Genomic DNA, 12981 nt, shown 5'->3' on the forward strand with positions numbered 1-12981 from the left:
AATCTCAACCACTGTTCGGCAGTCCAAGCACTGCTGACAAAAACCGCCTCGGACCTTAACACAGACGTAATATTACTTAGTGAACCGTACAAGACCCCAAAAATTACAATAACTGCATCGAAGACAAAGACTCAAAATCTGCGATATGAACTTTTAACAAGATACAAGCAAAAATTTATGAAAGGAAGAGCGTCATCTTATATTGACCTCACCTTCGTAAGCTCGTCGATAGCAACCCAAACTTCATGGAAAGTTTTGGACATTTATGTATACGCACAGTAACCACCTTTAATCTTTGATATCAATATACATAAAAGCACAACTCTGGTATTTTCGCACCTAAAAGCGTAATAAGCCGCCGGAAAACAAAAGTTAATAAAGCATTTAGACAATTTAGTTAGACAAAACTGGCATACTTTAAAGAAATTATTAGTGCAAAGTTTTAGCCTGTTATACAAATTGCTTCCTGATTTGGGTACTGGAAAGTCAAAGAATCAAATGGAATTCAAAATTATGTTATATGGGAACTAKGCGTGGTTGTTGGMMGATTTCGYACTGAATGTGAGAAGATAGCCACGCGGTAAATTTTGTGAAACTCGGTCCGTTAGGTCCAGATATATAAATTTCACCAAAAAGTGGGCGATGCCACCCCAATTGTCTTCTCATACCAACCTGAAGTTAGAATATGCTGCTTCTGGGGTATTTAGTTATTGATTTATTGTGCTTTTAGTAGTTTTTAATAGAACCTTTGTATGGAAAGGGAGCCGGGTTATCTTCTTATTTCACTCATTTTTGCACTGTAAGAAAATTTCGTTGTTGTCGCTTCAGTGGTTTAGGAGATAATTACTTTGAACGTATTAGAGAACGAGCTCACGCCCATTTTTTCAAAATGTTTGGACCACAGGTTCCCCTTACCACTGTGATCCTATGTGCCAAATTACAGTTTTATATTTTAATTTACGCTTAGTTATGGCACTTTATAAGTTTTCGGTTAATGTCGATTTGTCGGTGTGGCATCTACGATTACGTAGTTTTGTTTGCACCAAGCGTTCCGCACACCAAGTTTTATTTGGGATATATTTTCACTCATTTTATGCTTGTACGGATGGATGGACAGACGGACAGTCAACCGGATTGCAACCTTTCTCGTCATCGTGGTCATTTATATATGTCACCTGGTCTACGAAAAGGGAGCTAACGTGCGAAAACTAGTTTTCAGGGAAACAGCTGTTAAAAAAAAAAGCATCTCATCTTCCATCCGAATCAACTAAAAAGTGAAAATTGATTTTTTGACACCTAAGCCCCCTTTCCATAGACCAGGTCACATACATATATATACAACCTTATATCTATCCTGATTAATGTTTGGTGATACGTACAACCGTTAGCTGAACAAAACTATAATACTCTGTAGCAACTGGACGCAAGAGTATAATAAAAAACAAATGCTTTTAACCAAAAGTCGGAAGCGTTCAAATATTGGAAAGAACTTTTCTCAAACCTTTTAGCGGTGGAAATAAAAGCTGAAATATTTTTAGGCCATCAAGCAAAGAAATATGGTGTGCGATATTTTCGCGAAATTAGTTAGCAATGTGGAGAAAAATTTTGAATTAGTCTTAAAGCAATAGTACATGATTTACTTGGAAACCATAAGGCCGATAATTATAACGAGCTCATCACGGACAGCATTCCGAATTTCTCTATCATCGAATGTGGAATGTCTCTAAAGATGCTGCATTCTCAGCTTTAGTGTATCCTCTACAACAAATGCGTACAAGTCGATTGTCTTTTCTCACCGTGCACTCACCGTTAAGTGCAAGTGAGTAGATTATCATGCCAAGTGTGACCAGCAGTAACCACACCTCAGCCAAGCGCACTAAAAAGGAGGGACCATCAACAGCGACTATTTCATAGTACTATTGGACCGTTTGAAGAACGAAATGGCTGCATTTGAAATAAAAAAAGCGCTGTTTCACAATAAATAAATTAAATGCATCGTGTCACAAGCTAGTGAAATCGATGGAGAAAAATTGGGCTTCAAATTGCTTTCTCATTCACTTTGATCATTCGCAAGAGCGAGCACCTGTGAGTATTTTCTGTTGTCAGATCTCAATGAGTCAATGAGGGGCATTTATCGAATTATCTCACAGTCCTCCAGGCCTCTAAATACATATTTTCTGCAATTTTATTTGAATTAATATTGCAAAATGTTTTTCTAACATCAGACAATATATTCTGAACATCTGTCGTCTTCCAGATAATTAGTTAACTGTTTATATTCATTAAGAGTCGACTTCGAAGAAACTTGTGTAATACTTGCATGTATTCGACTACTTCTCGCTTTATCAGCTATTACAATAATAATGCATGTCTAACAGCTTAAAACCTGTTAGAGAACTCAAAATGGGCGTAAGGTGTTTAAGTATTTCTGAGTAGAGCTCGTATTTAGTATGAAACAATTATGAATAAGCGAGTCGTTTTTAAATTACTTTCAACAACGAGTGTATACATATATAAACAATGCTGTTTAACAGTACACCTCACAGTTGCCTCAGAACGGTTGCGAAACAGAAATCTAAGAAATATGGGAAAATCAACGGGTTTGCTGCTCCTTTGCCTATACTTAACGCTCCAGGTGAAAAACAGTGAAAAGTTAGGCATAGAGCTATAATAAAGAATTTGCTTTTCCTAGCAGCTTATCGTCGCGCATCCCCTGCCGAGCGATATTACGGCCCAGACGGCGGTGGACAACACAAAAGTAAATACTACTAACTCAAGCGAGGCGAATTTCATCAAAGCGCTTGAGCCGGTGATTGTGGCAACACTCGATGGCGTGGAAAAATACTTCGACACGCTCCAAACGGAGACTGCGCGTTTTGTCGATGGCGTGCTTAAATCGCTGATAGCGCTGCCCGAGGATAACGACTATATACGAGAGCTTACACCACGCTTGACGAGCTTATTGGCGCGTTTGAAGGATACCTCCTTGGAAAGCAGATCAGCACTAATACGCGACATCGGCGATTTGTATGCAGAATTTGACAACATAGCCGAGCGCAAAGACGATGACATTAAGGTTGACGTCTTGAGTAAAGTGCTTGATAAATTCCAATTGCTCGAAATGCATTTTCATGTGCGCAACGCTGTTGATAATGCGGTGCGGAGGTTCAGCAGAGCCTTTGAACAGTTTTGGGCTTCGCTAAGCGAGGCTCAGCAGACGGAGCACCGGCATCTGAGTGATTTGTATGAGCATCTTAAAACCAGTAAAACTAATGAGGAAAAGTTGAAAGGCATTGAAGAGTTTCTGCAGATGGCTCTGGAATTTGCTTGAGTTGATACCGCGATAAATGAACGTTAATCTGCCGAGTGTTGCAAGCAAGATGCCTAGTTTTTTAAGTTATGTAAGTGCTTTTTTAGTGGTTTTAAGTTTAAAAAAGTTTGGTAGAAGTTCAGTTTAGATTTTCTCTACGACTGTGCATAAAGTTTTCGTAGAAACCTAAAACATAAATTTCCATTTAGTCTTGTCATTCGACTTAACTTTATAGCGACAAGTTAAACTGTAAATGCACGTCCGAAGGTTAAATAATAAAGAAACAGCAACAACTTTGATAAGCTGTAACAGGATGTAAAACAAATCAAAAAAAAAAAAATTCATTGTTTAAGCAATTTTAATGAATTATAAATTTTTTAAAAAGTTTATGAGGAATTTCGGCGGTCAAAAAATTAGTGGTGTAACATATGAAACACGAAATTTCGATAGAAGGATTTTTTTTTTTTTTCAAATTATCAAATGTCTCTTTATGAAATTAGTATTTAGTTGCGTGACCTTTATTTTTTTAGTGTTGCAAGACAGCGTCGTGGCATTGAGTCAACCAGTTTTTGGCGTCTATCGATGGAAATAAACTCTCATGCGTCCTTCACAGCATTCCATAGTTGCGTGGTCGATGACGGCTTACATCGGGCTACTGATCCCTTGATGTCGGTTCGCAAATTTTCGTTGGGATTGCTGTCAGGGGACTGTAACAGCAATTCTTTTACCTTGACATTCCTTTCCTAAAAACAATTTTTTTGCAGTTTTATTTGTGTGCTTGGGATCGCTGTCCTGCTGGAGCGTCCAAACAAGCGGCATTTCTTCACTAGCATACGACAGCATGATTTTCTGCACTATTTCGACATACGAATCTCCAGTCATATTTCCAATAATTGGATCCTACGCTTTGCCAAGAAAAGCAAGCCCAAACCATGATTCCCGCATCTCCATGTTTTACCATTTTTTTGTTGTATATTTCGGCTATTATTCGGTATTGAGTGGACGTCTTACCCAATCACGCTATACTCTTCCCTCCATACTTAACAATCTTCGATTCGTCTGATCATAAAATGTGCCGCCATTTTGTCCAAGACCAATTTAAAAGTTCTTTGGCGAATCGAATTCTTCGTTCAACATACGTTTTAGACAATAACGGCACTTTTCTTGGACTGTTGACACTCAATACTTGCAGCTACATGAAAGGCTTCTTTTCTCTGTAGCAGCCGCAAATGAAATCTGCTTTGACAATGAAATTGATTTCTCTCGCTCACATTGCTGACTTCTTTCCACTGCGTACTTGGTAGTGTCACGTAACATTGTGAGTGAGCAACTAATAATATTGGGTAATTAACTGAGAGAGTCTTTTCGTATTTTGTCAAAAGATGTCGTTGCGGTCGTATATCTCCATGCTACGAATCACATTGTGTCATACCATATTCTGTAGAAAAGTTGAGATTTTGAGATTTAAGTTTCATTTAACCAACCAAAAAAAAAAAAAAAAAAAAAATGATTTCGGAAAAGTTGAAAAAGAGTTATAGTTGTTAAAAAATGAGTGAAAATAAAGAAGAAATTCGCTATGTTTTGAAATTTGTTTACAAAAAAAGAAAGAATGCTACTCAAGCCACCAATGAAATATGTGAAGTTTACGGAGACAAAGCTGTACCAGTTCGTGAAGCATAATACAGCAATGGTTCAGTCGCTTCCGTTCTGGAATTTTCGAAATTTCGATTTACACTGATGTAAGAATGTCTTGAGCGGAAAAATGGCAAAAAGTGGTCGACCAAAATGGTAGATATTTGTTTATTTATTAATATAAATATGAAAAAAATTAGGATGAAGTTTATTTAGAAATACGAAAAGACTTTTTCGAGTGCTGTATATTAAAAGAACGCCTATCACTATTAAGAATTTTACTGCAACTGTATATATTTTATAAAGTCTCCGATTCTTCATATGCGTATTTCTCCTAATTAATTCCACAAGACGCCAAGTTTGAATTAGTGCCTCCAAATATTTGGGCTGTGATAAAAATAAGCGCACTTGAACTTGAACTCGTGCGGGCATTACAAAACATACTGAAATTCAATTCATTCAAGAATATGCGATAAGTAAACTCAGGGTTTTCTCATTGCTTTTTTTTTTTTGTGTTTTTTTTTTCTGTGTTTTTTGGTTTTTGTTTGCATGTACACATAAATAAGTATTTGTTTATATTTTTATTTCATTTAATTCACTTTTTCTTATACTTAGCCTTGCTTATGACTAAGTATTTCTTACAAATACTATCACTTTAGACTTACAGCTATTTTACATTATTACAAGCACACTGCAAACGATAATATCAGATTATGTATGTATGTCGATACCTGAAATGCAAAATAACGTATCAGCAAGAAAATCGAAATTGAGTTTTTTCAATATTTCATATTATATATAGTACGTTATATCGCAAAATGGGAAGCATCCGCTGACCAATATATCCAATATATAACCATTTAATAACCAAAACTCTAATTTTGTTCAATATGAGGGGCTTCTATAGTTGATATCATTGGAGATATCGGATTGCAACGACATCTATTGACAAAATACGAAAAGACTTTTTCGACTAAAATATATTATGAAGTTATTCAATAATATTTGTCGTTCGTTTAGAGAGGGCGTTGCTACTAGGCCAAATTTGTTTTTGTTTTGCTGGTACGCCCTTCGTGAAGCTTCATTGCGTGGTCGTGTCATAGTATCGTTTTACATTGGAAAAAATTGAATATCGTGCCGTGATAAAATTCCCATTTTTGGAAGGTGTATCACCAAAAGAAATTCACGAACGAATGTTGGAAATGTATAATGATTGTTCACCTACAATTGGAACAAAAGAAGGATGGGTTACTGAACTTAAATGTAGTCGTAAAAGCCTTGAAGACGATTTACGTGAAGGTTCACCCAAAAAGGCATCAACACCAGAAATCATAGACCGAAACACAGGATATGGTTTTGGAAGGTCGTCGATTAACTGAGAGAGTTTTAGTAGAGGCTCTACACCTCTCATTAGGCAGTGTGAGCCATATTTTAAGTAAAATTTTGGATTTTAGAATACTGTGTTCACAATGGTTGCTGCATTCGCTAACAACGGAACAAACACACATTCGAATGCGACTTTCTCATCAACATTTGGAACATTTTAAAACAGATAAAGTGGATTTTGTGAGTCGATTCATCATTGTAGATGCGACTTAGATCTATCGTCATAATCCTGAATCAAACATTTGGAACATTTAAAAACAGATAAAGTGGATTTTGTGAGTCGATTCATCATTGTAGATGCGACTTAGATCTATCGTCATAATCCTGAATCAAAACAAGAGGCTAAAGAGTGATGTGAAACTGGTTGTTCGGCTTCGAAAGTACTTCGTGTCCGGAAATCGACCAAAAAGGTTATGGCATCAATTTTTTGGGATTACTTGCAAACTGCTAAAACAAATATTCGGAATTATTGCAAATTTCTGGAGCAGTTGAAGGAAAAAATCGTGAAAAAATACACGATTTGCAGAAGAAAAAAATCTTTTTCATCAGAACAATGCGCCGTGTCAGAAGAGCATTATGACAACGGCTATAATCCGGTTTTCATCAAATAAAGAGGCTGTTGAGGAGTATTTTGCAGACCTTCCGGATTCTCACTTCAGGGATGGGATCAACATATTGGCGGATCGTTGGAGCAAGTGTATTAATATTCATTGAGATTATGCTGAATATTAAAGTGTATTTTGAATCATAAAATTGTGTTTTTCTTAACAAATCACAAAACTTATTAACTTGTTAAATACAAAATACGAAAATACCTTTTAGACTACCCTATGTTATATCGATTTTCCTCACATGTAAACTTATTAACAGTGATGTTACGTTATTTTGCATTTTAAGTGACGATATAYACGTACATATATATSGATGTTAKAGAATAACAAAAKATTTCATAAGCTTTCGATTTTCTCACACTCGTTAACGTGACTAAATATGACATTGTGGACCACAATATAAATCCAGTAAAGGTTGGAAATAATTGTTTATTTGTAGAACAACTTTAACTATAAATATGAGTACACAAATGAGAGGAAGGGGAATCTGATGCGAACATTTCGTGATAACGTGCGCAGAAGAAAGCTAAACACGTCGCGCAGCTTAGTCAAATAAGTCGCGCTTAGCACTCAGCATTACATACATATATACATACATACCAACAACTTGTGTAATTCAAACGATAAATCTGAGTCATCATTTGAGCAGCTTAGGGCTAACTATATAAGTACAAACATACAAACACGCATTTCTAACGGCTACTGTACAAATTGACTACCTACATGTTTTTGTAATTGTTGTACTTAAACAATAATTTATAAATAATCGTAACTACTCTATACGCATTACATGGCCGCCGCAGGCAATATGCAAGTTTTTAGCTCTTTAAACTGGAAACAAAGCATAACGGCGTTATGCACATACAGCCCGACACGCAGCACGAAGAGAGTACTGGAAAGCTACGGTGCAATAAAAGCGTCAAAGAAATGCCTCACTAATACAACAACAACGTTTAACATTGTTATCAATTATTGGTGGTACCGATTTGTGTTTATCGCCGCTGCCGAACACGAAGCAGTGTCATGGCGGTTGTGCCTCCTTGGGTGGACTCGTCGCGGTGGTGAGCAGTGTTTTGGCGGCGCCGCCGCTCTGCGCCTGCAGCACAGTGTAGAAGCCGCTTGCTGCGCCCGGCAGTGGCATACCCATGACGCTGGCGACATTCATGGCTGAATCGCCATCTTCCATGACAATGGAACTATCAGCCGCTGAAGGTATGGTCGGCAAAAAACGCACACCCAGACGCGGTGGCGATGAGTCTTCCTCCTCTTGCACGGCCTCTTGGCGCACAAGGCGTGGCTTGGCGGGCATTGACGCGTGTTGCTGCAGTTGCTGTTGCTGTGATTTGCTGCTGTGCGCTGAGACATGCAAAAAGATGTGTAATTAAATAGCAAGTGYGTTCAACGTGTAAAKTACTCACCCATGATTGACGGCAGCGGCGTCGTGCTGCCCGCACTTGAACGCGACAAGCGGAACGTGGACGTACTCGCCGTTGTGGCTGAAGCGGAGCTGTCATTGCGTGAGCTCGACAAATTCGAGTCTTGCGATGTTTTTCGTGTTATCAGCCACGCCGAATGTCTTCGCCGATTCGGATCCATCATCTTGAGTGGTATGTTACAAGTGTGCGGCAGCGCGCCCGCCGATGGTGGGCCATTGCGCCAACTAGATGAACGTGACGAACAGAAATTCTCACTAGATATTGAGCTGGCGCGTGTCTGCTTCTGTTTCTGCTTTAGCTCAGCGAACTGATAAAGGTACGGTTCGGTATTGGCATTGTGCGAACGTGTACGCGCATGACGATGATTCGATTTGTTCGCTTTACGTGTCCGGCGTCCGTCGAGACGGCGTCGCTCTGGTGTCAATACGTCATCGTCGTCGTCTGGATCGGTGCAATGGCAGCAGATTGCTAAGCGATGCCACGTTAAGCAAATCCACGAGTCACGCCGTTGATCGCGCTCTTGTAATTTATGCCAATTCGGCATTTCATTGGGCATCATGCGCAAGCAACGGCAACCGGGCGGATGTGTGGCGGGCAGCAAAGGCGGCAGTTCTTTCGGCATGCGCACACCGCCTCGCCGGCTCAGTCCACCGGCTAGTGCTGTGTTGGCGGCAACTGCACCGCGCGTAACACGCGTCTCCTCAAAGTGTTTGCACAGCGTTATGCAGTCCTTCTTGAATTGCTTCGTCATGATGGCATAGAGAAAAGGGTTGCAGCACGAATTCAATGGCAGTACGAATACGGTGAAGATCTTGGCCTGCTCCAATGTGATTAGTTGCAGACCAAATATGGCAGTGATAGAAAAGAAAGCTATGGGCGACCAACAAAGAAAATCGGTAAAGACAAGTAAAGCCATTCGTTTTGCTATGCGTGAGTCATTGCTATTCCAGGCCTGTGAGCCACGTATGGCCCAGTACATTTTCAAATAGCAGCCCATAAGTGTCAGGAAGGCGCAACCGTTAATAAACATCAACGCAATGACATACGTCAAACTAGCCACGCCGGTTGTGGTCTCGAACGGCAGACACACAGCAAACTTTCGATAGTCGGAGACGCCCAACAACGGCAATGTAGCCATGATTAGCGCAAAAGTCCAACCCGCAGCCATGATATATGAGGCCTGATGCAGCGATAGGCGCTTATTGAGATGTATCGCGTGGGTTATCGCATAATTACGCTCTAGGGTAATCACCGCTAGCGTGTAAACCGACAACTCTGACGACAGCACTGCCATGAAACCAGAAAACTGACACGTTCGCGACATCTGCCAGGGAATGGCAAACTTGCGAAACTCACCCAATGTGGCAGCGTCTACAATGGCCAAAGTGCCGAGATAAATGCCCATTAAGAAATCTGCGGCAGCCAAGTTGCACACCAGAAAGCGCGGCACATCCATCTTCGAACGTGAGAATAACAGCACTATAATAACAGTACCGTTACCTAGCAATGCCAGCAGATAAACAACCCAAATGCCACAACGCAAAGTCCACCAGTCGAAGAGATCGGAGCAGGGCAAAAACGGACCGGGCATTGGTAGACATTGTATGGAGCCTGGTGCTATGTCAATGTCCATCGTGCCGAAGAGACCATTGCTGAAGCCGGCGAAACTGCTGCTCATGCTCATTGAGCTCGTCGTCGTGCCTGTGCCGTCTTCCTCGAAGTATTCCTCGACATAAGTTGGTATATTTCCGGGATAATTAAAGTCCTGACCGAAATTATCCCAAATGTCGTGCATTTGATTGCCAAACTTTTTGCTGAGATTCTCTGTAAAAGAGAAAATGTTTTATAATAGGAAAATGTTAGACGCGTGTAAATATCACTGACGTAGCTGCGGCCATATATCCATCATACTATTGTTCCACAAGCTCATGTCAAACTCCGAATCGGATGGAAAGAGCACAGCTTCTTGTACAAGTGGGGGCTTCTTGGCCGCCGACATCGCCACTAACGGTATGAAAGGGCAGCAATGGTAGGCGTACGAAAGTATAAGCGTTTGAATGCGTGGAAACGTGTCTGGCGCAGGGAACTCACGCAGCTTCGGATTGTTGAAAGTCTTTAAATGCAGCAGTTTGCCTAGGCCAGCCGACGGCAGCTCGGGAAAAATATTATTGCCCAAATTTAGGTCCTCCAACTTGGCGAAAGGCATAAAGGCTTCTTTGTGTATGGCGGTGATCTCATTACCTTCTAAGTCTCTAATAAAAAGAAAGGCAGTTAGAAAAGGTAAGACAGAAACCGAGTAAAGCAGTGTGAAATGAATGAGCGTGGATGTTGAGAAAGCGGCAAAAATGAGTTAAGTGATGCGAAATGGTGTGAAAGAGAGAGTGAGAGTAATGACGCGCGGAACAAAATAAAAACGAAACTGATTAAATTGTATGAAATGAAAAAAAAAAAAAAATTACAGAATTATCTAGAAACAATATGCTATAAAAATGGTGAAACTAGAGCAAAATACTTCGAAATTGTGTATACATACAACAACTGTAAACGTGGTATGCCGAAGAAGGCATCGTAAGGTATCGCTTTTATGCGATTATATGAGAGCAGCAAATCGTGGAGTTGTTTAAGGCCGGCGAAGGGTCGCCCACTAAGAGACTCAATGTAATTACTCGAAAGATCTCTGAAAAGAAAGGGGTAGCTTAAAATTAATATTTAAGGAAGACAAGATTTTAGTACTTACAACAGTCTTAATTCTCTGCAATTGGCTAAAGTGGGAATGCGCACTAAGGAATTCGTTTTTAGCTCTCTGAAAGGAAATCAAAAAAGTTTAAAACAATTTAGTAAGCTAGATCATTAGTAAAAACTTTTGAATTCATCGGCTTAAGGAACTTACAAGCTTTTCAGTCTTGGTGTTTGACGACACAAATTGGCGGGCACTTCTTTGATACCGGCGCGATCTAATTTTATAACCTCCAATGAGAAGCAGCCGTCGAGATCGGGGAAAACCTTGAGTGAACGCACATCGGATAGAATTCTAACACAATTATACAAAAATAACAGTAAATTAAGCCGTGCATACTTACACTAATGCATTTGTAAATTTGTTATAAACGTTCTGTTGTTGTTACTCACAATTTTCGCAATCTCGTCATGCCGCGCAGAGCTTTCGGCATGATTATGGAAAGCGGATTCGCACGAAAATCAACCGTTTGTAAATTTCTCGGCAAATCCGTTTCATTTATCCAACGCAAGCGATTGCTGGTAACTGATCTGGAAATAGAAATTCACTTTGTTTAGAACTTATCACTTAAAGAAGCAAAAAAGCGCACAAATGACATAAGCTTGAATGCATTTTCTTCTGCAAGAGTTCAATATCTACGAGAAGAAGATAGTTTCGCAAAGTAAACTCAGTTGAAATCAAAGCGTTCACTTTGTGTTTGCTTTTAACCAAATATACATGTCCTCTTTACTTTAACTCCACACACACCCAACCCTCCCAAAAGAAAAGAAATATTGTAAGACGAGTACATGACTGCGCCGCTGACGTCAACTTCAATGTTGCATTTTGAACCCATTCTTATCGCTGCATTTAACATTGTCGTAATTATCCTGTTTACCCGCAGTAGGAGCGCATGGAAAATCGAAGTCGCGAAAGCGGAAGTGCGCACATTCAAAAAAAGATTGAATTATCACGGTGTTAGTGCACTTGTAATGACCCTGCCGGCAACACTTTAAGAGATTGAAGCAAAAATGTATCGATTCGGAATTAAAACATTAATGGAAGTTTTGAACTTGCGAAAAACTTAATGGGCACACTTTCAGTTCCTACTGAAGTTTTCACTTGGTAAATGGTACTTATACTCCCAAATACCGACTCTGAATGTTATGCACCGAATTTTAGCTTAGTTGGATTAGGCAAATAGTCTGGTTTTCGTGAGGACTTGAATATTTCTCGCCGTGTTCGTAGAAATGATGTCAATCAAGGTGCTTGAACTTTAGCCTATCAAAAGGGATGCAATTAAGGAGAAAGTATTTACATACTTCCACTTTACATTCTTCTTTGTAAATTCGACAAATTAATTCCCCTAAAATCATTAGCCTCATCACATACTATCCAATAAGACAGTATCCAGTTAGGACACCGACCATGGCGACCGTGTGAAACTTGTTGAGAGATGATAACCCCATGGAGCTTTTGCATTCCACTCTGGCCCAGAAGGCTTCTCTCAAATGCTGGTTGCAGACCAACGTTTACTGTTTTTGTACGATGCACCCACTTTGATTACATAAAAATGTTTTCAAATTCTCGTAMCTAGCACTGCTTGGTGGTCCGATGCAGTTCTCTACTGGGTATTTTCAATTTATTATGTTGAATGCATACGCTTTATAAACAGTTTATGTCTGCGCATATGMAAGTTTATATAATATTTGGCTGYCGACTGCAACTTGAGTCGTCACGCTTCGTTTGGCARTGCTTGCTTCCGATTTGGTGGCGAAAGAAGAGCTGTGCTGGAATTTCACGCTCAGTGGCAGTTGCAGTCAATGTAAGGTCTTCTTATCTGTTTCGGTGTCAGAAAAAAGGAATGATTTTTATCACCTAAAGTCTTTC

General features: G+C 39.7%; 2 protein-coding genes across 3 annotated transcripts; one reads left to right on the plus strand and one right to left on the minus strand.

Moving 5' to 3' along the window:
- The first annotated feature begins 2556 nt into the window (after positions 1-2556).
- LOC108966967 lies at positions 2557-4753 on the plus strand. 2 transcript variants are annotated; one of them, XM_018930153.1, is made up of 2 exons: positions 2557-2635; positions 2696-4748. In XM_018930153.1, the coding sequence occupies exons 1-2, from the start codon at positions 2585-2587 to the stop codon at positions 3329-3331; spliced, it is 687 nt and encodes a 228-aa protein (XP_018785698.1). In that variant the 5' UTR covers positions 2557-2584; the 3' UTR covers positions 3332-4748. The 2 variants fall into 2 exon arrangements, with proteins under 2 accessions (XP_018785698.1, XP_018785697.1); XM_018930152.1 differs by having other exon boundaries at positions 2559-2635; positions 2693-4753.
- A 2448-nt stretch (positions 4754-7201) lies between these two features.
- Positions 7202-11636, minus strand: LOC108966966 (lutropin-choriogonadotropic hormone receptor-like). Its single transcript, XM_018930151.1, has 7 exons — positions 11505-11636; positions 11266-11406; positions 11113-11178; positions 10909-11052; positions 10260-10627; positions 8358-10199; positions 7202-8295 (listed from the first exon to the last, which is right to left on the minus strand). Exons 1-7 carry the CDS (start codon positions 11543-11545, stop codon positions 7961-7963), a joined length of 2937 nt encoding a protein of 978 aa, XP_018785696.1. The 5' UTR covers positions 11546-11636; the 3' UTR covers positions 7202-7960.
- Positions 11637-12981: the final 1345 nt, after the last annotated feature.

The sequence above is a fragment of the Bactrocera latifrons genome, unplaced genomic scaffold, assembly GCF_001853355.1.
Source record: "Bactrocera latifrons isolate USDA-ARS-PBARC rearing strain unplaced genomic scaffold, ASM185335v1 scaffold_1717, whole genome shotgun sequence".
Lineage (NCBI taxonomy): Eukaryota > Metazoa > Arthropoda > Insecta > Diptera > Tephritidae > Bactrocera > Bactrocera latifrons.

Bases quoted from the DNA above. Each gene is read 5' to 3' on its own strand.
- LOC108966967 (XM_018930152.1), top strand. From the start codon at position 2,585: ATGGGAAAATCAACGGGTTTGCTGCTCCTTTGCCTATACTTAACGCTC. The intron at 2,636-2,692 runs GTGAAAAACAGT...TGCTTTTCCTAG, and splicing joins GCCTATACTTAACGCTCCAG to CAGCTTATCGTCGCGCATCC.
- LOC108966966 (XM_018930151.1), bottom strand. From the start codon at position 11,545: ATGCCGAAAGCTCTGCGCGGCATGACGAGATTGCGAAAATT. The intron at 11,407-11,504 runs GTGAGTAACAAC...TAATTGTGTTAG, and splicing joins ATGACGAGATTGCGAAAATT to AATTCTATCCGATGTGCGTT. The intron at 11,179-11,265 runs GTAAGTTCCTTA...ATTTCCTTTCAG, and splicing joins ACACCAAGACTGAAAAGCTT to AGAGCTAAAAACGAATTCCT.